Raw genomic sequence first — 26163 nt, forward strand, 5'->3', positions numbered from 1 at the left:
CAGGAGAAGATGGAATAACAGTCAATTTAATCATAGGTAGAGTAGATATTATACTTGAAAAGCTTGTGGCCTTTTATACACAATTCCTCCTGACTTCAAGAGCACCAGAGAGCAGGAAAAATACCAACAGCGTACTAACCTTGAAGAAGGGAGACATTAAATAATTGAAGAATTATAGGTCCATTAGCTTGCTTTCAGTATTGTATAAAATAATCACCAATATAATTGCCAGTAGAATTAAGGCAACGTTTGGCTTCAATCAACCAAGAGAGCAGGCTGGCTTCAGGAAAGGATATTCTACAGTTGATCATGTCCATGTCATCAAGAAATCTGCGGCCTCATTATATAGGTTTCATACATTATTAAAAGGCATTTGACTCAATACACATAGCAGCAGTCATGAAGGCTTTGTATAATTAAGGTGTGCAGGAGGCATACACAGAGATTCCACAACTATTTTGTCTCTCCTCAAGGAAGGTATCAAATTACCTATCAAGAAAGGGCTCAGGCAAGGAGACACAATCTCTCCAATGCTGTTCCGTGTATGCTTAGAAGAATTAGTGAAGCTATTAAGACTGGCAAGGCTTAGGAGTGAGGATCATTAGCGAATATCTTGGCAACCTTCGGTTTTCAGATGACATTGTCCTGTTCAGCAACACTGGGGATGAATTCAGGGTGTCTACCAACCAGGAAAACCGGGAATTCTCAGGGATTTTGAGTAGTCAGGGGAAACTCAGGGAATTTGTGCTTCTATCAGGGAAAATGAGCTCTAATTTTATTGAGAGGGTCTAAAGGCAAAGTAATGCTGGCTCGAGTAACAGACAGGAATCGTAATGAATCGTCTTTGACACCCTGTCGTCGGCTGGAGGAGTTGCCAATGTACAGTCAACAACCGACTTTCCGGATTCCCGATAATTTGTACAGCTTCGCAGCACCACGACGTACCCCGTAGAGTCAGTTTATCAGAACGTCTGGAATTTCAAACTTAAGAACTCTTCGCTGTCCGATTTTCCGGAGGTTTTGCCCTGACCGCAGGTCCGAAACGGCATTAATGAAAGCCACCACCACTGCCATTTTGATTACCTTGCCGTCTCGAACCAGTGCTCTTGCATGCAGATACGCTGGCAGCCGCAGCCACCACGGCGGCAACGCTAGGCCTAGCTGCTTCGACGTTTGCTAGGAAGCTTCTTGCCGTTGGATGCCATGTTTTTTTATTGAAAGAATTCACTGCTGTCAGCAATGGCACGGACTCTGCCTTTGTGGTCCTCGTCATTGGCTTAGAAGCTTGGAAAGCATGGTGCGTTGCATAATGCCGGTTCACGAAAGTCAGCTTTGCCTCCGTACACAAATGTTACTTGGTGAAGCATACGCAAAAGTCTTGCAGTGAAGCATAACAAGCGTGGGAACAGGCTATTGCCATTGGACACAGTATGTATTGCTCAACTATACACGCGTGCACCCGGTATTTCCTGTCATGCTACGAGCACTGATATGCCTAATACGCGTACCGGCAGGCCTTCAGAGCGTTTTCGAATGTGCCTGTGGCGGTTTGAGCCCTTAAGGCCGATTTACTGCCTTAAGGCAGTAAATGACATGCATTTATTTTTTTCCAACTGGCCGATTTTTCTGACATTTTCGGGGCCCTCAGGGAGCTCGAAAAATCGGACGTGGGCTGTGCAACTGACCAAGAAGATGCTTCAAGTGGCCTGTGGGGCGAACGAGTAGCGGAAGGAGGACAAGAACAGAAGGGACCTACGCCTTGAGGAATGAATGGGAAAAAAAGCGTGCTGCCGCCGTTTTGAAGGAGTTGAGAGAGAGAGTGAATTTTAATGAGAACCAGCAGTTACGTCAACTGGGCCTAGGTCTCCCACAATGGGACGTCGAGGTCTTGCCTCTTCGCCACTTCATAGGCCTGCTGAGCTCAAAAAACAGTGTTGGCTGATGCCGAGATGCAGGTGTCCCTAATCCAAACCAAAATAAACTCTTCAAAGCAGTGAAACAACACTGAGGCGTCGTGCCCGGGCTGAGAGTATGTCAGGACAGTTGATGTTGACTTACGAGCTGTTGAGAATTTCAATTGTGACAGTGTTCCGGCCTCATACCACTGAGCTTGCTATCAGTTGACAGAAATAGCTCATATTGGAAAATATTTGCTTCCGTATGCATCTCCTTTCTATTCGTATTTGAGAATGTCCGACTCAATTTGCAATTTTTTTAAGACATATTATTTGCTGTGCATTTTACTAACCCCTCCCTTCTATTCTCCTTTTGAATAACATAAACACTACTCCTTAGTATTCAAATTGGACTAAGTTGGTTTCTTTTTAAATTTTTTTCGTATGCTTTCTAGAGAGTGACAGCATCAGGCAATATGGGTTCAGCCCGTCTTGACATAAAGCATAGTTCTGCGTCACTTAGGGAAATTCGCAAAGGCACTCAGGGAAAACCTGAAAAATTCAGGGAATTTGGAAGTGTCAACTTGGTAGACACCCTGGAATTGCAACAAATGCCTGAGGACCTTAACTGAGAAACTGTAAGAGTCGAGCTGAGGAATAATGTGCAGAAGACAAAGGTTCTGCTTAATAGCCTGGCAAGGGAGCAAAATTTCATGATCGCCAGTCAACCTCTACAGTCTTGCAGGAGTATGTTTATTTAGGCCAATTACTCACAGGAGACCCTGATCATAAGATGGGAATTCGCAGTAGAATAGAAATAGGTTGAAGTGCGTGTGAGAGGCATTACCAAATGCTGACTGGGAGCTAACCAGTGTTGTTAAAAAGAAAAGTGACAATCATTGCATTCTGCTCATGCTAACATATGTGGCAGAAACTTGGAGGTTTACAAAGAAGCTCGAGAACAGGTTAAAGACCACGCTACGAGAGATGGAACGAAAAATGATAGGCATAACATTAAGAGACAGGAAGAGAGTGATGTGGATCAGAGATCAAATGGGGATAACAGATATTCTAGTTGCCAATAAGAGGAAAAAAAGTTAGTTTCACCCGAAAGGCGAAGCATTGATTGTGATAGCAAATTAGTGGACAGCTAGCTATACAAAGTGCAGTGGCTTTATCAGCAGTATAAACTTGTAAACATAGGCGTACTAACTAAATTAACAAGCATGGTGTCACGCGCACACAAGCAAACATGAACATGTATATTTCACTTGATGACATGCGGAAAATCGATGTCATAATGCTGGCGTGAGGAAGCGTAGCAGCAGCAGTGAGCGAATTGATCTCTGTGCTGCGTCTTGCATCAACGCAAAGTTAAGGGAGGACGCGGCCTTCGAAAACCAAAAAATCGGAAAAAAGTCAAGTTTTGAAAAACAATATTATTGGATTGTATGTCTCATAAAGTACCTGTTCTGTAATTATCAGCACCTAATTCAACTGCAAAGTAAAAAAAAAAACGCTACTTTCGAGGCCACCGCAGCCCACAAAACACGCGCAAATGCCGAAATGAACTTAAACTTTGCGCGCGTGCCATTCCCGGACCCTGCGGCCTGCCCATGCCATCTTGGTGTCGTTTTGACCGTGAACTCTTTTTCTCTGTTTTGCCGCCTTGCAAAATAGTATCGTCGGTGCAGTTGAGGCGCTATTGGCATTTTCCCGCGATGCGATGCGGAGCGCTGATTGGCCGAAGCAGCGCGTTCAAATCCCGCAGGCTAATGCGCGCCTGCCATTGGCTGCTGTGCGGGCGGCAGCGGTGGCGGTGGCTGCTCCCTTCGATGCCGCGCCCGCCGCACTCGCGTCCTTCGCGCCCCTTGCTCCGTCCGCCTCAACAGATGCCTGCTTGTGAGCTGCTTATCGCCTTGCGCTATATTTTAGATTATTTTCTCTGCTTTCTTTTTTTTTTTCACTAGTTCTTGGCTGCACGCGATGCAAACCCAAGACAGCGCAGATGTTCAGTGCACGGAAGCGCGATATGAGACTTGTACGAGCATCGAACTTCCGATCCTCCACTGCGAGTGCCGACTGTGTAGACACTTTCAACAGCGGAACTGTGCTGTCGGCTGTGGCCAGTTGAAAATCCAACACGTTGAGTGTGCCTGAAGCCGTAAAAGCTAATTAGAAGCTCCACCAGGAGCTTTCTAATAAAAAACATGTTTTCAACTTTAAGGCCTGTTTTCTCGGTATGGATCTTTTCGCTAGTAGTGGTGTAGGCAAAGCGATATCTCAGGAACTGCTCTTCAGATTTGTGTGCCATTTTTTTTTATTCTGTTCCTGAATGACCTTGCAAGGGGGTAACAAGCTTCTTTTTTTTGAAAGCTGGTGCAGTTAATTTATGATACGCAATTTTTTTATGAATGGGGTCATTACTGGCTACATCAAATTCAAGGTTATGTTAAAATTTCTTGAAGGGGAAATTAAAGAAAAGGGCTTTGTAACCCCCGGGATATTTATCAAGGGTTTATCACAGTGAATTTCATCTTCCTACGATGTCCTGGCATTTCTCCAGACTCTTCCTCAGGCATGCACATGAACCACCTAGTTAGACCTCAATACTTCTGGAACTAATAAAAACATCTTCGTGAAACTTTGCTGTTCCTAATAGTTCGGTGGTGTAAACGTACCCTGAAAGTTTCATCCAGATATCTTAAAAAATAAGGAAGTTCGGTCTCCAGGGTAGCCTCCCCCCTTAAGCCGCGAAAACGCAATGTGTGACGGACGGACTCTGTCCCTGTTGCAGATGGCTTTCAAAATACAGTGGCCGTGGCAGGCGCATGTCGCCGCCTGGGCTGCCTGGAGTAAAATGTCCCCTCTTCGTCCCTACCCTCCCCCTGGAGCTTTGCATGCGATGGAAAATGGCATGCTTCCTTCCCGCTTTCCTCACTTCCGCACGCGAGATTGAGCCACAATCACAGGCTCACCCTCACACACGTTCACTCGCACATACAGCATACGGAGCGTGGCGACTGTTTTATTTCTTTTGGACTTCATACTAGGGATGTGCGAAAATTAAATCTGTAATATTCGTATTCGCTTCGAAAACTAGATTCAAAAATTTCATATATTCGAAAGGTTTCAAATATTCGGATATCATTGAATATTCGAAGGGATTCGATTATATGATTATGCCAAATTTACTGAATACAGATTTTTTTTATTTCCCGTGTAATGATCGCACCCCGAACTTGCCGCAGCGATGTGACATGTGCCTAGTCTAGCTAATAATTATCGTGCTAACCATCTGTCGAATGCTATGCAAACGAATCATGACAAACCAAGCGGTCTGCACGCACCAAACATACTTGAGTAGATGCCTCATTTCATTACTTTCATTGCTTTCTGCACTTCCATGACAAAAAGAGCTACAACCAAACTTGCCTTTATTATGTGTAGGCTTTATAATGGTTGTGGTCAACAACAACAAAAAAAAAGGCACCTTTCGATTCTTCTCATCTGCACTCGTGGGCACGCAACAAATCGCGAGCGGCAACGATAGTAGCCACGTTTACACGGATGCGTTACAAGTGTACCCTATTCATACACCGACGCTTGTAATACAGCTAAGATATTCGTCCACCCTTAGCAGAAACGTGCTGTATTAGGATAGTAGTGAAGACAGATGCCGCAGTTTCCGCAGCATGCCGGCCATATGTTTCTATGTCACTGGCAGCTAAGCGTGCCCATCTGTTTCTGTCCCCTCAAAGTGGACATGGCTGCGTTATTGCCGCAAGCTTGCCGATATTAACGATATTATTCATTACTGATACGGAAAAAAATTTTTCAATGCACGCTATGTACTCACGAGAAGAAAAAAAAAAATCGCGTTCGGCGCATTCGGCTTGCTCCGCGGGCCGCCATTTTTGTTTTCGTGTCCCGCACCAACGCGGGACACCCGCATCCCGCAGCAAACGCGGGATGAAGAAAAAATGTTTTTTTCTTTTCGTGGGAAATTTAACCTGCATAATGATTGCACCCTTGAATTTGCGTCAATATTTCTGACAAAAAAAGTGAGACCATTATGCGAGTAAATACGGTATTCAAAACCAACAAACAGAAGATAATGACGTTAGAAGATCTGGTGCTTCAAGATCTGGCCTTATGTCCTGCCTGAGACATGACTAACTCAGAAGCTAGAAAGCAAGAACCAAAACAGTCTGCACAGCTCTCCTGTGACGTAGGGGGCACTTTTGATAATCTTGCAAGTAGCCATGCGGGAAATAGAAAACTTTCTTCGTCAGAATAGGAAATTGCTGCATATTCCGAGGAGGCATTACTAAAAAAAGACAGTGATCCACATAGCTGGTGGCAGACTGTGGGCTTCTTCAGTTATCCCAGTCTAGTCAAGGTTTGCCTTAAATAACTGGCAATACCAGCCACTTAGGTCACAAGTGAAAGAACGTTTTCTGTGGCAGGGGAAGTTGTGTCTGCTAAAAGGGAGCGCCTGCTTCCTGACCATGTAGAACAAATCTTTCTGCATGGCAACTTTTAATGTTTGTTGCCACTTGTTTTAAACTGCAAAATTTTGTGTGTAATACATTTGTGATTTGAAAAGCTGGTCTCGGTAGTCTGTCATAACAGTATCTCTTTTGTAGATATTGATATTTTTGTGAAATCACACATTTTGTTCTCATACGTAATACATTGTTTTCAACATAAATATATGGTGAAACAAAAGTTTATTAGTGTAAGAAGCTTCTGTCTTTGATTATTCAATTTGATATTCAAAGCTAGATATTCGTATTCGATTCATATTAGAAAATTTTGATATTCGCGTATGCCTACTTTGTACAGAACCTCACGGCGACAGGTATAGCAGAAATGCGCTTGATGTGTCCATATACGGTAGAACCTCATTCATACGTTCTGGAAAAAAACGTACTAACCGGGAAAATGTACTATCTGAAGTAACTAAAAAAAATTGACAGACTCAACTATCGTTAACATCTACTAAATGCAAAGCCTTGCGTGGATTGTTGTGGTGTGAGACGCTGACGCACGCCGAGCTGGTCGTGCTCTGGTTTTAAGAGGGCGACAAGAAACCAAAACAAAATTGAGCTGGTGGGCAATGGCGGATACCACCAAAACGAAACGTGATGCCCACATTGCGCTGCCTGCAGCAAGGAAAGGTGGTGCGTTTGGATTATAGCCTGCTAGAAGCGTGCAATACGCGACCAATGGCATTACACAGCACGCACTATAGAACAGATAAGTGAAGGTGCTTATCACAATAGGATTGGCAGTGATAGCTGTGAATGCGGCATCCGACGACCCCGGAGAAGATTTGCTGGTACTGAAATGAGAAACCGAGTACATGCCGGCATTTTCGCGTGAGATGGGTGGGCAAGTATTGCGGTGAAGCTGCTGTGGCGGGCAGCTATATACTGTTCTCAATCGCGCGCGCCTCGCACATTTTCTCGTTCACATGGGATCTGGTGGCCGGGAAATGTATCATACTATCGTAGTTTGGGGACTTACTGAATGTTGGTGCCTAAAAATCGTGTTTTCCGGGAACATATGAACCGGTAAAAAATGAGCGTAACTCTATTGGGTCATTTTTATATGTTCTCGATTGCAAACGTTGGCGCCGGGAAAACGTACATTATGGGAACATATCAACGAGGTTCTACCGTAATTGCCATTGCGATAAAGTGGATCTTTGCAAGCCGCGTAATGCATAAGGTACATAACCAATAGACCATTAGAGTTACTGAATGGGTGTCAAGGGAAGGGAAGCTCGGTTGAGGATGGCTGAAGATTAAATGGGTTGATGAAATTAGTAAATTTGCAGGCGCAAGTTGGAACCAACTGGCACAAGGCAGGAGTAATTGGAGATAGCTGAGAGTACCCTTCATCCTGCAGTGGACATAAAAATGGGCTTATGATGATGATGATGAACCCAAATGTGCCTCCATACTTTGCTGCTTCTTTGAGTGGGACCACTTCAAGTCCGCATCATTTGCAGAAACAAAAGCAGCCCACTGCGTTGACTCGATAAGGCATACACTACACGGCCAAGAGCAGTGCAGGCAAAAGAAAGCTGACTTCACAGATGCTGCAGTCTACCAGCGAATGTGCACATTCAATAGAGCAAGCATACCAGCACAATGATGACATGTGCTTAGTAGCTGACTAATCTTAGTAGGTGACTTAGTAGGAACACTAATCACACAGGACAATCGGCACTGCGCAGTAGCAGGTACGGCGTTTCAGTGAAGTGGCGTCGGTTTCGCTCAGTAGCAGATCGTTGTACAGATGTAGATGTACGAATTGTCAGCTCTGCCGCCATGTCTGCCTTTGTGTACCCTGCTAAAGCGGTAATTGCAGCTTGATTTTGCGCAGTTGTGCGAAAGCACCAGATATTTTTCCCTGTTTGGAAAAAAAGAATACTAAAACATGCAGTTGATCCCACTTATAACGATTCTGGTTTATGCAATATATCGGATATAACAATAAGCAGCCATTACACTGTCAACTTTTGTACATGTTCTATAGTAAAAGAAACTGCTTACTACAGTGCTCCCATGCCACGTTATCAGTAATGACAATTAAATTTAGCTGCTAGGTATGCGAGTCAGAAGGAAAAAAAAATAATAAAAGCACTGGGTGCTTCATCACTCTCTCGTTTGTGCCGTGCACCCTGCACGGCACGCATTTATCGAATTTCATCCCTGGCCTCACGCACCCCTTCTCTCTCCAGTCTCCTTTCCGTCTCCCTTCCATCCTCTCGCTGACTTTTGAGGGGTAGAAGGTAGACCAGACAGCAGCAACTGAGGTGTCCTTGCCATGCTGCGCAGCAAAAAAGTGGGGGTGCGCGGCACAAGGGTGGCTGTGACGAAGCAGCTTGTGCTTTACAAAGGGATAGCGTTAAGGGCGCCGTGTCGCAGAAAATCCTACGTCGGCGTCTCGCATCCATCGTCGACCGTCGTTTCGGGAATGATCATTCCAAGCGACGAATACCCAACCATGCAGGCCCCTCCGGGTAGCGCAGAGAAGTTACTGAACTAATTGAATTTCTCAAAGTAAAATGCGTCAGAAAAACCTTGAAGTACGACTTACACACAACCTACGGACATGATAGCGTCAGATTGTAATCTTAATATAGGAGAAAACATAATTCTGTTGTGCTGAAACTAAAGCACAGACCCTTTTTAACACGGTAATGTTTTCCAGCTGCCGTTTGAGATATGTCTTAGTAGGAGCATTGCAGCCCCCTCGTTTCCTTGCACACCATCAAAAAATGAACCATAAACGTCGCCTTCGTGCATAGCGTTCGCTGCCAGCGTTTCCCGTTAAACTTTCCAGTTAAAGCTGCAGTTGCCAGGAAGCATGAAGAGTACTCAGGGATCTTTGAATGCTATCATCTTCCACTCTTATAGGCGAAGTTTAAGTGTCCTCCAAACTTTTTTTTTTTTTCCTGGATTTTGCGTGTCTTCTTTTTCTTGGCACGACACCCAGTAGCCAGATTGAATTGTTATAACCAATAATAATTCGGCGAGGGAGCATTGTAGTAAGTGGTTTGTCTTACCATAGAACACACACAGGAGTTAAGGACAGGGCAGCTGATCATTGTTGCATCCTACTATTGTTAAAAGTAATGATGCCGCAAGTGGGTTCGACTGTGCTTCTTTCTGGCTAAGTAAAATGTTTGAATGTTTGTCTCGTCTGCTTGCGTTATGCAACCCAGTTATAAGAATTACCAGTTATAATAATGGGATTTTCTTTGTGCTTGAATATTTGTATAAGGGGGTTAGGCTCTAGTGTATATTTTAGGCAACATTTACAGTGACACTGCGTTTATTTCTTTGGGAGTAGTGGGGGCACATGTCAAGAGATGTGCTTTGAGTCTTGGGAAGTAGGCCCTCTATGGACGCTTTTCCGGCATATTGTCAATATCTGCCATCTTGTCATCTCTGGTTGGCCCAGAAGGCTGCTACGGCCTCCCTGATTGGCTCAAAATGCCACCATTGCAGAATTTGACGATGTGGCAGAATTTGACAGTGTCCAGGACAGCGCACTATGTTGCCAGACATTACAAGGAACTGTTTGGGTCATTGCACCTTTTTGTTGCACGCACAGCACAGTTGATGTCGCTGCCCACTCTCCGCTTTTACTCTCCACACCCTTGGCTAAAAGTTACCGCTTTCCTATCATATGGTGAGGGCCTACTTTTCACGAGCCATTCCTTTACATGTTTTATGATAGGATTCATAATTGTTACATGATGCCCCCTCCTGGACCTTTTCCTTCCTTCATGTGCAGAGGGATGCCATGCTGCTATGCCAGTGTAGATGAACCATGCTGACAAAAAAAAAGGCTTTCGAATGCATTCTCAAATGTTTGATTTGCGTTGAAATTTCAAAAAGAATACTGAATGCAAGTTTGCTAATTGAATACCTACTGGTAGTTAAGGTGTGCTTCTTAAATCTCATCTGAAATCTTAAACATCCACATTCCTCAGGTTTATATAATATATATAATATGTATAATTCCATGATAATATATAATGGAATGTAGAACATTTTGTACGTATTATGCACAAGAGACAGTTGTGTGACCCTTGCAGACTTGAAGGCAGTTGTGGATCTTCTGCTTGCAGAACCTTTCCCAAGGGGACCTGAACTCGTTTGAGTTGAAGTCACTCAGTGAAGCCATGGTGGACGTTCAGAACAGCGTGAGCCAAAGTAATGTCGGGTGAGTTTTGATAAATCTCTTTTTCATCTACCGTATTTACTCGAATTTAGGCCAGCCTCAATTCTAAGCCTACCCCAATATGTCCACAGTTAGAAAAAGAAAGGGGGGGGGGGTAAGCAACAGTACAAGCTAGATGAAGATACGTAGCCTTGTCGTGGTTGGTGTGGTTAGCGCAGTGGAAGGCTGGTATATATAATGTTGGGAGTCCGCAAAGACATGAAAATATTTGTGCTATACAGAAAGACGGGCTGCTTCACGGCAAAGAGCAAGGCTAGGAAGGTTAGCTGATGACTTAAATGCTGTTTTAAAGGAGCTAAGAAAATAGTCGGAGAAGATAAATCATGCAGTGTGGTTTTGGACAAATTCTTGCATATTGATGCATGTGAACATGGTCTCTAAATCACGCAAACATGAGACACTATGCATGGCTTAGCCTCTAAAGGTCTTACCGTCGCTGACGGCTAATAAAGACTTGGCAGAGCCGCCTAGAAGTTCAAATAATTGAGAGCCCAAACTATCGGATTCTGCAGACAATGAGTAACTTATTCCACAAGTAGCCTAAAATGTGACCTATTTTCAGATCGCTTTTGGGGGTACTTTCACTGTCATAAAATTTTTTGTGACCAGCACCAGACACGTCAATGTCTATGAGTGACGGCATTCTTGACACTGACAGTATCGCTTTCACCCATTTATGCGTTCAGTGGTACGAAACTGAAAGTAGTATCTTCAAAAGTGATTGTCCAAAAATATGGCCCAAGTTTGTCATCGCATTGCTGCTTGCACATATGATCATTGATCATGTTATCATTGTCGTGCTGTTGCTACAGATAGACGGGAGTATAGTCAGTGCTTGCGCCATATCAAAGAGGTCAATTGAGCTGCGATAGCTGAATGCTCACGAATTTTTTTGCAACCAACATTGTCTGGTGCCTCCCCCAGTTAATCATCATTCTAATCAGTGCAGTGCATACATTGTGGGCGGATTTGGTGCCACTTGGAACTTCTTGAAAAGCTTGTCGCTATTGAACACATCAGTGAAAAAAGGCTGGATGCACAGAACTCGCATGACAAACAGTAAATGCAGCTGATGCAACCTTTCAAAACAAAAAGGCTTGACTTGCCTTGCCCTGAGCTTTTGACGCAATCTGAAACAACTAGATCGACAGTTGGTGCTTTGCTAGGATGCACTGGCGCCATATTAAAGACAGAATATTGCTATTTTTGCTCGATTCTCTGACCTAATTGGCAGACCGTCATGCAGAGGAATTCCGATTATCGCACAGTGCACTGTAAGGTGTCTGTAATTTCCCCCATGACCACACCGCCAAGGCTGTGGAGCGTGAAAAGTGCAAGTTGGTGGTGGTGGGAAGTGCACAGCCAGGGTGTCCAGTGTGATGGATGTTTTTCTTTTATAGTCTTTAAGTTGTAGACAGTACACTTGATATTTTCTTGTAATTCATTGCCAAAGTTGAAACTTATCATGTGGGAGCATTGTGAGAACAACGATGTATGAAAGGGGATTCTAGTACATAGGTGTCTATAAGCCCTTTGCTCAGACTGGGCTTTAGTGACGTTATACCTGGGAAAACGTATAAATGAGGAATGTATCAGCGGGGGTTCTACTGTATGGCAAAAAATTTGACTAGTTAGTGTTAGTTCATCTTGTAATGCACCGAGTGCAACTAACAACTGCAAAAGGACACACGAGACAAGGACAGTGGAGCACTCTATTGGTGTGTCGGGTGTGTCCTTTGTAGGTGTTAGTTTTACTCAGCGCATTACAATAAGAACAACTGTGACTACTACTAACAACCGCAGGTAAGCAAGTGCTGAACTTTGCTAGTGACTCAGCTACTTAACACACCTAAGCTTTTAGCGCCATCACTCCAGCAGTGACGACAATGATGAAATATGCCTTGCATGTGGGGAAGAGAACATGCACGGCACCCACCTAGATGATCGCCATCTTAAGCCGACTCTCCAGCTGTTGACCATTATGCCTATGTTCACAGACGGCACTTGCAGTAAATGTGGCAGCTCATCGCCACACGGCTGTCAGAAGTAATACCGGTCACCGTGGCATACGGTGATGGCGTGCGGGAGTTGAAGGCACTGGGTTTGATGCTATATGATGCGAGCACGAAATGTAGCTGTATCCCTTCAAATGTCTGCTTGTCCGGAAAAAAATGTCGCTTCAGGATGGCCCTTTCATGTCGATGCACTGACCAGCTTCATAAGTGTCTTTAATATTTTATTTGAATCAACATGTGCTTACATTCTTTCTCCCCACTTCCTTGCAGACTTTTTCAGAACAAAGTTCAAATACACATCAACCACATCCAGAACGGTCTGAGCCAGCTGGGAAACCTGCACGCGTTTACATCATCGTCCCACAACATCTCCGTCTAATCCCATCCTCCATCCCAGCTGCACTCTTTGCCTAGCCAGCTTCTGCTTCAGCGGTTGCACTCAGTATGGATTCGTCACCTTTACGTGCTCACAGCCATTAGGTTTTGTTTTTATTGTTTGACTTCTGGCGATAGCCCTCTCTGGGTTGCAGACGCTTTGAGAATTGTGTGTTACAAGGAAACCCTGAAGACGCTGCATGGTCCACAACATTGTCACCAGCGATGGATCACTTGTAATTGAGGGGTTCATTGAATGCATGTTCGCTGTAATTAGATGGCAGTGTTATTTGATGTGTGTCTCTTTCAGCCCCAGTGCGTTGATTTTGTTTGTCACTTTAATGCAGATGTACTTTTGAAGCCTTGTAGTTACCGTGGTGCTGTTCACAAATGACATATAGAATGACACGAGATTTGATTAGTGATGGCACGGACATATGAATCGTTCTTGTGGTTTGTGTTGCCTTTTTTTTTTTTTTTTTCTCTCTTTCTTAGGTTGTACAGGCATCAGCTCAGTGGTCACAACTGCTGTGCTCGCTCTTTTTGTGGAAATAAAATGCCCTGAGTTAACTTGTGATTATACTGTAACATAACAATTCATGCCAAGTTGGTGCTTCCTTTCAACTGGCTTCACCGTGTATATATTATATACTATACCGAGAGCCTTGCCTGACAGCACTCCTAGGGCAACTACGAAGTCATTGTCAGTAAACTGCGTGCAAGCTTTTGTCATCTCAGTACGGCCACAGCTGCTATCGGCAGCAGCACACTTGTGGCAACTTCAGTGCATGCGATTTTGCTGTTTGTTATAGAGCCATGGAAAGCGGCGTGCTGTACATGTCAGGTGGTGAAGATTGTAAAATCCATGTTCGGGGCTGCCAAGGAGTTTGCATTACACTTTGGTCTGCCTATCACTTCGCTTGGGAGGTAGCGACGGTTTTTTGGCGTCCATGCTATGCTTCCTAGGGTTTTTTTGGGGGAGGGGGGGGGAGGGGGCATGTAAATAATGCAGATTTGTTTGGGCATGCCATGGTCCCCTCAAAGCCCCGGTATGGGGAGACTCCACAAGCTGTGTACGAGGGTTTTTGTTGTGAAGGCATAAAAAAATTGGGATATGGTTCATCTTAAGGCTGGTGCGGAGACAGGCGAGTTCTTGAAATTTGTTTCTCTCCTTTTTGTGAAAAATTCTGCTTACTACAGTTTATCTAAATAATGTCATCATGGCCCATTATTTCACCTGCAAAGCAGCATACATTTTATAAGCATTAATCATGGAAGAGCAGCTAGTAGAAACATAACTTAGTATGTAGCCACCACTTGGTACTATGTGGTTATGATGTGGATGTTGCGCTCGTGTCGGCAAGCATGTGATTGGGGACATCATCAGGTCTGTGTTGCTTTTTCAGGAATTGAGAAGTCGTTCAGAGTTCCACTTAGATTGTTTGAGGCTACTGCAACATAGGTTGCCAAAATTTACTCTTGTTTAGTACACAGAAAGGCTTGCTTTATTAAACGGTGCCCTTCAGAATAAAACCATCAAGCTAAAGAAGAAAAATTTTTTTCCTATCGTATCCTTTCATTTGTGTGTGTATTGTGCACTTTGAGGGCTTGGGCCTCGGCCGCCTGAATTTCTCGATCTCGTAAACCTGCTGCAGCACTATTGTCCTCATTTGGTGATAAGGGTGTATTGAAAAAAAGAAACTTGCCTTTTTTGTTTCAAAGCTGTCCTAATCGTTCTGAAGAGAAAAGGTAGACAATTTCAAACGTTATGCAAACAGGCCTTGGTTTTTAGAAGTGGATGAAAAGAAGTGCAGCAGATCCAACGAGTTGGAATCTATATAGCGAGAAGCTTTGTGCGAGTGTATAGAGTCGAAATGCAAGTTTGTGTGTATTGGAATGTCCGCACAAAATGACACAGAAGGCTTTATTCACTCAGGCATTGTGGAGAGCTAATCCTGCTGCAGAAGCGTGAAGGTGGGCCCCTTTTGGTGGTGATGCAATGGTTGACGATAAAGATCACGAGGCGTCCCAGCGTTTTTCTGCTTCTTTGTTTTTATTTTCCTGCACGACAGCTGCTGCGGAGGTGAGTGCCACTTGGTTGTGGCATAAGGAACTCGGCGGCCAGAGGCGGTGATGTCAAGCGCACCCTCAGCTTTGATGGGTTGGCTATTCGGTGACAGAACAGCCACGCAGCACCAACGGTCATGCAAACCAGGCACAGTTCACAAGGAAAAGCTTCGCTTTTAAAGCAACGCTAATTACTGTATGGTTTTTTATTGTAATAGAGTCAGTTTTGACTGGGGCTCCCTAGCCTCGAAGTGAGAATGGATGCTGAAGGGAGCTTTTGAAAGAGCTTTTTGACCAGTCCTCTCTGTAAGAGGCCTTTTGGAATTGCATGTTTTTATGTGCAAATTTATAGTTTGTTGCAATAAGTCTATTTATTTTGTGTAAAAGCCTTTAGTAAAACCAACTGCCGCAATCATGTGAGTCAGCAGTGAATGTTTCATCCTCCATTTTTTTAGTGTTTGTGTGTGTGTGTGTTTGGTTTGTCTTTTCTTGAGTTTGTAGATTTGGCGGCGTAGCCTGGTGTGGCATACTAATGGATGCTTGTAAGAGGGGACAGAGTGTGGTGGACATTTTTCTTGTCATTTTTTTTCCTCTCACATATTGCGGGTCAGAATTAAAAGTAAAGCGATTGAGCACTCAACTATTACTGCTTTGATGGCGAATGGCATTACAGATGGTTACGTTGACGTGCTTAATATTGAAAGCTTTGCTGCAGATACGATGTGTTGTTAGCATTTATGTTATCAGATTTAAAAGAAATGCAATGCAACTATTGAAAATTTGGGCATCTGGTTCTTATGTAGGACTAGCAGGTAGTGGAACTTCTTTTAGCCATATAAGAAGTCTAATAATATTTGTAGGATAACATCGTTACTTTGGCACTGTGCATAATTTTAATGTCAACATACATCTGGGGTGGCTACGAGTGCGGCTGTTATTTATGGGTTACTGACTGGCCCTACTTATCACTTTATTGCAGCAGTGAACATCTGACTCAATGAATCATTTTGAACTGTGACCATTAAACTTCCAGAGCAGAAACTAGCATTGAAATGATTCACTTTACAATATGTTCATATCTTGTTGAGGTATTGCAGAGTACTTCATGGTTTTTGTACAGTGTGAGTGGCAATAGTCATCAGTGCACTTAGCTGCAGTAGCTTGTGAAGATTCATAAAATTGATTGCAGTATGTGGTAACTGTAAACTGTGCAGCAAACTTGTCATCTGCTTGTCGAATACTGCTTAAAGTACAGTGCTGTGATAGTAAGAAACTCGGGAATGAAATCACTTTAACTGTAATTGCATCACAGAACCGTACACTGCATATGAATGCATACACACGAGCACACAATGTAGCACTCGAACCTTATTTCTGCAACTGTATATCATAAGTGGAATGCACTGTACGCGTAAGTACTGCTGCCTGAGGTTTTTTTCAGTTCAAGGAGGCGGCGATAAACATTGGAGAATGTAGTGGTGGAACTTATGCCCACGTCGGACAGGCCAATACAGTGTCGCATCAAGACAGGGCTGTTCGTTAGAAGTTGGGTCATTTTCAAACAGCTAGGTGAACCCTTTTATAGAAATCACTTAACACACTTTACTCTATGTAAGTGGTTGCCCTCTACCACAGCACTTCAAGGTAAAACAAATGTGTGGAGTAATATCCAGAGAGTATTTCCCTACTTTGCACAGGTCGCTGGCACCAAAAGGGAGCTGAGCAATACCTTGAATGTTTAAGCAGGAGTATGGAGCATTGTAAGAAGCCAGGTAGCCATTGAGAAGCCATTGAGTAAGAAGCCAGGTATAAAAAGATATTCTTGCCAAGTAGCTTGCCCATTCATGCGCAGATTTCTCACAGAAAAGAACATGTTGCAGTCCACTTTTATGTTTGAATGCAGTACTTCACTGCATCATCCAGAATAAATCTGTCATCTGCGACAATGCCTAGCAGGAAGTGCAGATTTCTCCAAGAGGAACTGTGGAGTCATTCGTGTCATTACAGCAGAACATGGTATGCGCCGTGTTTCACCACGGTAGTGACCGGTAGCGCCACTGTCTCTTTCGCTGATTTCATTTCAACAATAACTTTCTTTTTGTGGTGCCATATCACTGCCGGTAGCAGGCAGCTGATTTTTATGCTGGATGAAATGGGAAAGTACTGCCTTTTGATGTAGTAGTAATTGTAATGCACTGTGGATTGGCAGCCGTGCAAAATTTGAACACAAATGAGCCTGTGGTTTGAACGTAGCCCTCTTGCTTTGTCATCGACACTTAAACTTGTCCACTTGTTCCATGAGACTTGCGCATGAATTTTAACATCAGATGAGACAAGAGTTTGACCTTGTTACTTTTTGCAAGTCCAAAATTTGCTGCTTTGTTTTCCTGTGATCCTTTTGCCGAAATTTTAGCAGTGCAATTTTGTTTGCTGCAGCTTCACAGTATTGATTGTGAGCATAGATTGAGAAAAATTGTGGTCTCGCAGACATGTCTTATTTGCCTAAGTTGGGTCTTATTTATTCCATAGAGCAAAGTCATTGTTATTTGCTCAGGCTTCTTGTTTTGCATTATTGAATGTAAGGTAGTAGATGTCGTGACAGCTTAATGCAGCGCGCATATTATAAAAAAATTCTCGCAGTGTTTTCTTAGCACCATGAATCGGACAAGCTGTGCAATTTACCTCTTCTAATAACCATCATTAGCTGTAAAACAAATAAGCAAATGTGATTTTCTTTCTCAATTCGGGTACATAATTTACTTTATGTTTGCATGGGCTTGTTTTCTTTGCCACTGAGTTATGGTGGTTCTTGTATGCTTAATTTACATGGTGTTAGATGCCTATGGCGGGAGGAAGTAAGATTGAATGTCACTTGAATGCCTGTTATTGCACTGCGTCCTTCAAACTGTTGCATTTGTCAAGATTTCAGTTTTTTTTTTTTCCTCGTTGATGTACTACATCACTCTCAAAAGATTGAGCTGCATGTTCCACAAGAAAAGCTGAAAATCCTTGACATTTGGTGGCTGCAGCTAGTGAAACATTACAGGACTTTGTTGGCCACGTAAGCTCATGGTGGCCGCAAATCTCATTTCTAGGTCAACGTGCTGTCCATAGGGCCCGTGAACGAGCAGAGAGGCATGGCCTCTCTGTTCCGACATGGGACTAGCCAATGGCTGGGTAGGGACCTACCTAGCAGGTCCCCGCCTAGCTCCTCAGGACCCCAATAAAGTCGTTTACTACTACTACTAGGTCAACATGCCAAGATCGCAGGAATATTCTGACTTTTTTGTTGATTTAGTGGGCTATAAATTTAATCTCTTAACACATTAATGACAGCAAGGAGCGCCCCCACCAACAAGCATCCTTTGGTATGGCATAACTGCTGTAGCATACAGCCACCACGGGGAAGTCCTTTCTCGAGGCACACCGTTCAGTGTTTCTTCGAGTGTGTATTTTGTTCCTTGCATCCTGGTTGCTTTGTCCAGCTGCTTTGAGCCAGAGAGTTTCACTGAAATATGTGAAGACACCAGTGTAATGTTATGTTCAGAAAAGGCATATTACTCGTGAAACTACAGCCATTGAAAGCTGCTCTGGCTGGCTGATTTGTTGGAAGCCAAATGTGAGCAAAGAGTTAGCCCTTGTCAGGGGCGTAAGAAACCTTATTTTTAAGGGGGGGGGGGGGGGGGAACGCTGGGCAGGGCCTGCTTAACAACGCAGAAATTTTGGGGTGGGCATGTGCCCAGTTTGTCGCCCTGTGGCTACTGGTCGTTGCAGTGCATCACTCTTTAGACACTGCAGAGTATGTAATTAGTTCTTAGTGCAGTTTGAAAGCATAACACTGAACTTAAATATCAAGTGGTGGAAATTGTTTTTTCTTCGATGTCAAATGGCTGTTGCTTATTGAGTGCTATTTCTGTTGTTGAAAGAAACCAGGTCTTGCTTTTTCTCACATAAGTGCACATTGTTTTACAGTGTTACAATTCTTGGCATCAAAGCCAGTGTCGATAAAAGAAATTGAACAGTAATCATATGTCATCTGTGCTGACAAATTTCAAGCTGTAGTTATGTACAAGAAGTTCATTGAACATGCTGGTGTACTCTTGCTTGTCTTCTACAGTTCTAGCCTTGAGATACCTGCGCCCCTGTGATGCTCGTCGTCTAAATGTGTTATTGAAATGAAGCTAGTTGTTCCTGCTTGGAATTGGTGTGTCTTCAGATATTTCAGCAAAGTATTCACGGCTCAGAGAGGCTCAATGGATTTGTACATTTGCAGTGGGATGAGTAGGTGTCTGCTGACCGAGTTATAAGCATATGAAGCCTGTATTGAGGAGCTATGTGCATATGTCGTAGTGTGACAAAGGGTTTTGAAGTATACTGCTTGTGTTGGCTTACCTTATGGATGTGAGGTCTGCACTGGAAAATTAAAAAAAGAAAGTACTAGAGGTATTTTGCGACAAATAAAGTTTATTTACATGTACTTTGTCACTAGTGTCTGTGCGAAAGATGGAGCTTTTTTCATATGCTCTCGTTGCAAGTCTTGCTTAATGTGGCAGTAATGTTGAATGGGACAGAGAAAACAGAAGAATGAGACAAGATGAAGCACTGACTTGTTCTTTTTGCCTGTTTGCACTGTTCTATTCAGTATCAATACCGACACACCCATTCATATATTTCGTCCAGGATGTGTTGAATATATTTTTCCACTATTTTTTACTATTAGGATGTGCTAGTCTGTTGAGTTGGCAGCATCTTGAGAATATTAGCTCCCAAGTAAAGCATGCATGTTACTTGTGGATCTTGCCGAATGTCTTGGGTTTGTGCCATAAGAGTGGCTTGGCATGTTCTTGGACCTGGTTTCGATATCTCTGCTTCACCTTCAAAAGTTAAAAGGGCTTTGTCAGCTGAACGAGCATGTATAATTGAGTGGGCTGTGTCCAATAGTATTTGTAGATCACACTGGCAGTGACATTGAGCAAGAGAATACAGGTAGATTTCTCTGATAAAGTGGGCACCTATTTGCGACTCCAACTAAAAGAGAACAAACCAAAGCTTGGGGAATATTTCGCAGATACCCAACGGCAGAAAAATTTGTTTTAAAAGCGAGAGCGGAAGCTTAATATATCCGCCGCAGTGCTGAAAAGTATTCATGGCAAAGCTACGTGACCTCTATAAACAGCTCAACCACATCAAAACAAATGTGGGAGAAGGTACGAAAGCTTAATAACAGCTATTCCTCATTCACAGTTCCACTTCTCGCAGCCCCCGGTACACAGACAAGCATAGAACAGGCAGACATATTGGGCAAATATTTCTCTGCAGCTTCCAGTTCATCGCACTATACTGAATCATTTCTAAAATTCAAAAACACAGCTGAGAAACAAAGACTACCGATAAATCACAGCAGAAATGAACCATACACTACAATTAAAGTTCAAGAAGTCCATAGAGTACTGTCCGCTGGTAAGCAAACTGCACCTGGCCTCGATATAGTACATTACCAAATGCTAGGCCATCTCTCTGAACATGCCGTAAAAGCCCTTTTAAATTTTTTAAACAAAATTTGGATATCGGGGAAGATACCTGAAGCATGGAAGAAAGCTATTATTCTATTTTTGAAGCCAGGAAAACCACCAACCTCCTCCAGTAGCTATAGGCCTATAGCCGCTTACCAGCTGTCTTGTAAAGTCCTTTGAAAATGTCCTAAATACTAGGTTAACCTTCGTGCTAAAAACCCGTGAGCTGCTCGATGTCCATCAATGTGGTTTTAAAAAAGCATCCTCCACTAATGACCATCTAGTTTGTCTTGAAAACACAGTACAAGAAGCATTTATACACAAACATCACTGCCTTGCTGTCTTTTTCGATTTAGAGAAGGCATATGACGTAACCTGGAGGTTCAGGATTCTTAGATATCTGGCCGATCTTGGCATCCACGGCAGGATGTTGAACTGCACAAAAAACTTCTTGTCTAACCGTTCGTTCCATGCGCACCTAGGCTCAACCCTGTCGAAAAATTTCGTTCAGGAAAATGGAATACCTCAGGGGTATGTTTTAAGTACAACACTTTTTCTTATAAAAATAAATTCCATTAGCAAAATAATTCCAAAATCCGTTATGTATTCAGTATATGTTGACAATCTTCAGATAGCCTGCACGGCATCAAACATATCAACATGCGAAAGACAGGTACAGCTAACAATAAATAAACTAGCAACATCATCATCATCATCAGCCTGGTTACGCCCACTGCAGGGCAAAGGCCTCTCCCATACTTCTCCAACAACCCCGGTCATGTACTAATTGTGGCCATGCCGTCCCTGCATACTTCTTAATCTCATCCGCCCACCTAACTTTCTGCCGCCCCTGCTGCGCTTCCCTTCCCTTGGAATCCAGTCCGTAACCCTTAATGACCATCGGTTATCTTCCCTCCTCATTACATGTCCTGCCCATGCCCATTTCTTTTTCTTGATTTCAGTTAAGATGTCATTAACTCGTGTTTGTTCCCTCACCCAATCTGCTCTTTTCTTATCCCTTAACGTTACACCTATCATTCTTCTTTCCATAGCTCGTTGCGTCGTCCTCAATTTGAGTAGAACCCTTTTCATAAGCCTCCAGGTTTCTGCCCCGTAGGTGAGTACTGGTAAGACACAGCTATTATATACTTTTCTCTTGAGGGATAATGGCAACCTGCTGTTCATGATCTGAGAATGCCTGCCAAACGCACCCCAGCCCATTCTTATTCTTCCGATTATTTCCATCTCATGATCCGGATCCGCCGTCACTACCTGCCCTAAGTAGATGTATTCCCTTACGACTTCCAGTGCCTCGCTGCCTATTGTAAATTGCTGTTCTCTTCTGAGACTGTTAAGCATTACTTTAGTTTCCTGCAGATTAATTTTTAGACCCACTCTTCTGCTTTGCCTCTCCAGGTCAGTGAGCATGCATTGCAATTGGTCCCCTGAGTTACTAAGCAAGGCAATATCATCAGCGAATCGCAAGTTACTAAGGTATTCTCCATTAACTTTTATCCCCAATTCTTCCCAATCCACGTCTCTGAATACCTCCTGTAAACACGCTGTGAATAGGATTGGAGATATCGTATCTCCCTGCCTGACGCCTTTCTTTATTGGGATTTTGTTGCTTTCTTTATGGAGGACTACGGTGGCTGTGGAGCCGCTATAGATATCTTTCAGTATTTTTACATACGGCTCGTCTACACCCTGATTCCGCAATGCCTCCATGACTGCTGAGGTTTCGACAGAATCAAACGCTTTCTCGTAATCAATGAAAGCTATATATAAGGGTTGGTTATATTCCGCACATTTCTCTATTACCTGATTGATAGTGTGAATATGGTCTATGGTTGAGTAGCCTTTACGCAACATGCAACATGGGCAGACAGAAATGGTTTCCGCTTTTCTCCTCAGAAAACAGTGGCCATTCTCTTTTCACTCAAACGAGTTGTACAGACAGGTCCCACCCTACACCTTAACGAAGCCAATTTACCTGTCCAAAACGAGCACAAATTTCTAGGCCTAATTTTTTACAAGAAACTCGCCTTCCTTCCGCACATTAACGCGCTGAAAAAGAAACCATCTCAAACACTGGGGTTCTGATAGGGCATGCCTCCTACACATTTACCGTTATGTTATACGCTCCTGCTTAGACGATGGGTAAATAGTGTATGGCTCAGCAAGGAAGTCATATTTGAACCGCCTTGACCCGTTACATAATTTAGGTTTACGTATTTCAGCTGGTGCATACAGGACGTCTCCTATACACAGTCTGCATGTTGAAACCAGTGAGCCACCCCCTTTCAGACAGAAGAACCAAGCGTACATGCTCATACATCATAAAAATTTGTTCAATGCCGAAACACATCTGCTACCCAATAGTTACAAGGTGCCCGTCACGAAGACTATTTACCAACAAACCCCAAGCAATAAGACCACTCCTTGTCTGCTTCGAGGAGAGATGCCAAGAACTAGATATAAGGGACACATTGCCTCAGATAGCCCGAAAACCCGATCCACTCCCACCTTGGTATTGCCAGCCTTCAGTGTGCGACTTCACATTAACACATATTAAAAAAAAAAAAATGTGAACACACACTACAAGAATTTTTATCACTAAACGAAAAATACACGGAATACACAGCGTTTTACACTGATGGCTCCACATCAACAGGATACGTTGCCAGTGCCGCGATACAAAACATTTGGGAAAAAATGGTACGCCTACCTCCGTGTGCATCCATTTTTACTGCAGACTGTTACGCAATCTCTCTAGCTGTAGAAAAAAATAATAAATGAGACCATTGAAAACAGCATAATTTACACAGATTCACTAAGCCTACTAACAGCACTTCACCCTAGAAATGCAATTCCACGGTTAATTGGCAACATCCTACATAACATGAGAAAAACCACAAGAAAAGGACACAACATACAATTTCGCTGGCTGCCCAGTCACGTCGGAATCGGTGGCAACGAAAAAGTAGATGAATGTGCAGCGAAAGCTCAACGTAAAAAAATCCCCAAAACAAGAATTCCTTACAAAGACTGTATGAAACTAGTGCACCATACACTGAGAAATAAATGGCAGACTACATGGAATAATGAAGTAACAAATAAACTACACCTAGTAAAACCTGTCATAAGAGAATGGAAGTCATGCTCACACCGAGAACGCTTCATCGAAGTCATTTTATGTTGCCTTCGCATCGGCCACAGGCACCTTACACACAACTTCCTCCTGACAAAACAAGACAAGCCTGGCTATGAAAAATGCGGAAATGAACTTACTGTAAGCCACATCTTATTAACATGCGTGCAACTCGAAACACTAAGGAAAAAATACTTTACTTCGTTTTATAATTAACATATTCCCTTTCACCCAGCATTGATTTTAAGCGAAGATGCACTTGTCGATACCACACATGTTATTAGCTTCTTACGAGAAGATATCATTGAAAAGCTATAAATGAGCCTACCCACAACTTCATATTGGGATACACCTCACCCACCTTCTCATATTTGAGAAGATGGAGGTCTTTATTTTGTTGGGATCCTCGAAGTCCTTGCCCAGAGAAGGATCGTCGCTGAGGTGACCCAACTTTTTAATGAAATTTGAACTTGTGTTTTTAGGCTTCCTCCATTCCTGAGAGCATGTTCAATTCTATCCATATTATACTTCCTTATGTCAGCTGTCTTACGCTTGTTGATTAACTTCGAAAGTTCTGCCAGTTCTATTCTAGCTGTAGGGTTAGATGCTTTCATACATTGGCGTTTCTTGATCAGATCTTTCGTCTCCTGCGATAGTTTGCTGGTATCCTGCCTAACGGAGTTACCACCGACTTCCATTGCACACTCCTTAATGATGCCCACAAGATGGTCGTTCATTGCTTCAACACTAAGGTCCTCTTCCGGAGTTAAAGCCGAATACCTGTTCTGTAGCTTGATCTGGAATTCCTCTATTTTCCCTCTCACCGCTAACTCATTAATCAGCTTCTTATGTACCAGTTTCTTCCGTTCCCTCCTCATATCTAGGCTAATTCGAGTTCTTACCATCCTGTGGTCACTGCAGCGCACCTTGCCGAGCACGTCCACATCTTGTGTGATGCCAGGGTTAGCGCAGAGTATGAAGTCTATTTCATTTCTAGTCTCGCCGTTCGGGCTCCTCCAGGTCCACTTTCGGCTGTCCCGCTTGCGGAAGAAGGTATTCATTATCCTCATATTATTCTGTTCCGCAAACTCTACTAATAACTCTCCCCTGCTATGCCTAGTGCCTATGCCATATTCCCCCACTGCCTTGTCTCCAGCCTGCTTCTTGCCTACCTTGGCATTAAAGTCGCCCATTAGTACAGTGTATTTAGTTTTCACTCTACCCATCGCCGATTCCACGTCTTCATAGAAGCTTTCGACTTCCTGGTCATCATGACTGGATGTAGGGGCGTAGACCTGTACAATCTTCATTTTGTACCTCTTATTAAGTTTCAAAACAAGACCTGCCACCCTCTCGTTAATGCTATAGAATTCCTGTATGTTACCAGCGATATTCTTATTAATCAGGAATCCGACTCCTAGTTCTCTTCTCTCCGCTAAGCCCCGGTAGCACAGGACGTGCCCGCTTTTTAGCACTGTATAGGCTTCTTTCGGCCTCCTAACTTCACTCAGCCCTATTATATCCCATTTACTGCCCTCTAATTCCTCCAATAGCACTGCTAGACTCGCCTCACTAGATAACGTTCTAGCGTTAAACGTTGCCAGGTTCATATTCCAATGGCGGCCTGTCCGGAGCCAGTGATTCTTAGCACCCTCTGCTGCGTTGCAGGTCTGACCGCCGCCGTGGTCAGTTGCTTCGCAGCTGCTGGGGACTGAGGGCCGGGGTTTGATTGTTGTGTTCATATAGTGAAGAAGAAACTAGGAATTGGCAAGAATCAGATGTATGCGTTAAGAGACAAAGCCAGCAATATCATTACTAATATGGATGAGATAGTTCAAGTAGCTGAGGATTTCTATAGAGATTTATACAGTACCAGTGGCACCCTCGACGATAATGGAAGAGAAATTAGTCCAGAGGAATTCGAAATCCCAAAGGTAACGCCGGAAGAAGTAAAGAAAGCCTTGGGAGATATGCAAAGGGGGAAGGCAGCTGGGGAGGATCAGGTAACAACAGATTTGTTGAAGGATGGTGGACAGATTGTTCTAGAGAAACTGGCCACCCTGTATACGCAATGCCTCATGACCTCAAACGTACCGGAATCTTGGAAGAACGCTAACATAATCCTAATCCATAAGAAAGGGGACGCCAAAGACTTGAAAAATTATAGACCGATCAGCTTACTGTCCGTGTGCCTACAAACTATTTACTAAGGTAATCGCAAATAGAATCAGGAACACCTTAGACTTCTGTCAAGCAAAGGACCAGGCAGGATTCCGTAAAGGCTACTCAACAATAGATCATATTCACACTATCAATCAGGTGATAGAGAAATGTGCGGAATATAACCAACCCTTATATATAGCTTTCATTGATTACAAGAA

The 26163-nt window shown here is 43.4% G+C and overlaps 1 protein-coding gene across 2 annotated transcripts in view; it reads left to right on the forward strand.

Moving 5' to 3' along the window:
* LOC142579591 (protein lin-9 homolog) overlaps positions 1-19595 on the forward strand; it is a 99346-nt gene extending 79751 nt beyond the window's left edge. For both annotated transcript variants that reach the window (XM_075689967.1, XM_075689968.1), the window contains exons 15-16: positions 10549-10643; positions 12947-19595. In XM_075689967.1, coding sequence (XP_075546082.1) covers positions 10549-10643; positions 12947-13055 — 204 coding nt within the window. In that variant the 3' untranslated portion in view covers positions 13056-19595. The remainder of the gene's footprint in view (positions 1-10548; positions 10644-12946) is intronic.
* The last annotated feature ends 6568 nt before the right edge of the window (positions 19596-26163 follow it).

The sequence above is a fragment of the Dermacentor variabilis genome, chromosome 4 (assembly GCF_050947875.1).
Source record: "Dermacentor variabilis isolate Ectoservices chromosome 4, ASM5094787v1, whole genome shotgun sequence".
Taxonomy (NCBI): domain Eukaryota; kingdom Metazoa; phylum Arthropoda; class Arachnida; order Ixodida; family Ixodidae; genus Dermacentor; species Dermacentor variabilis.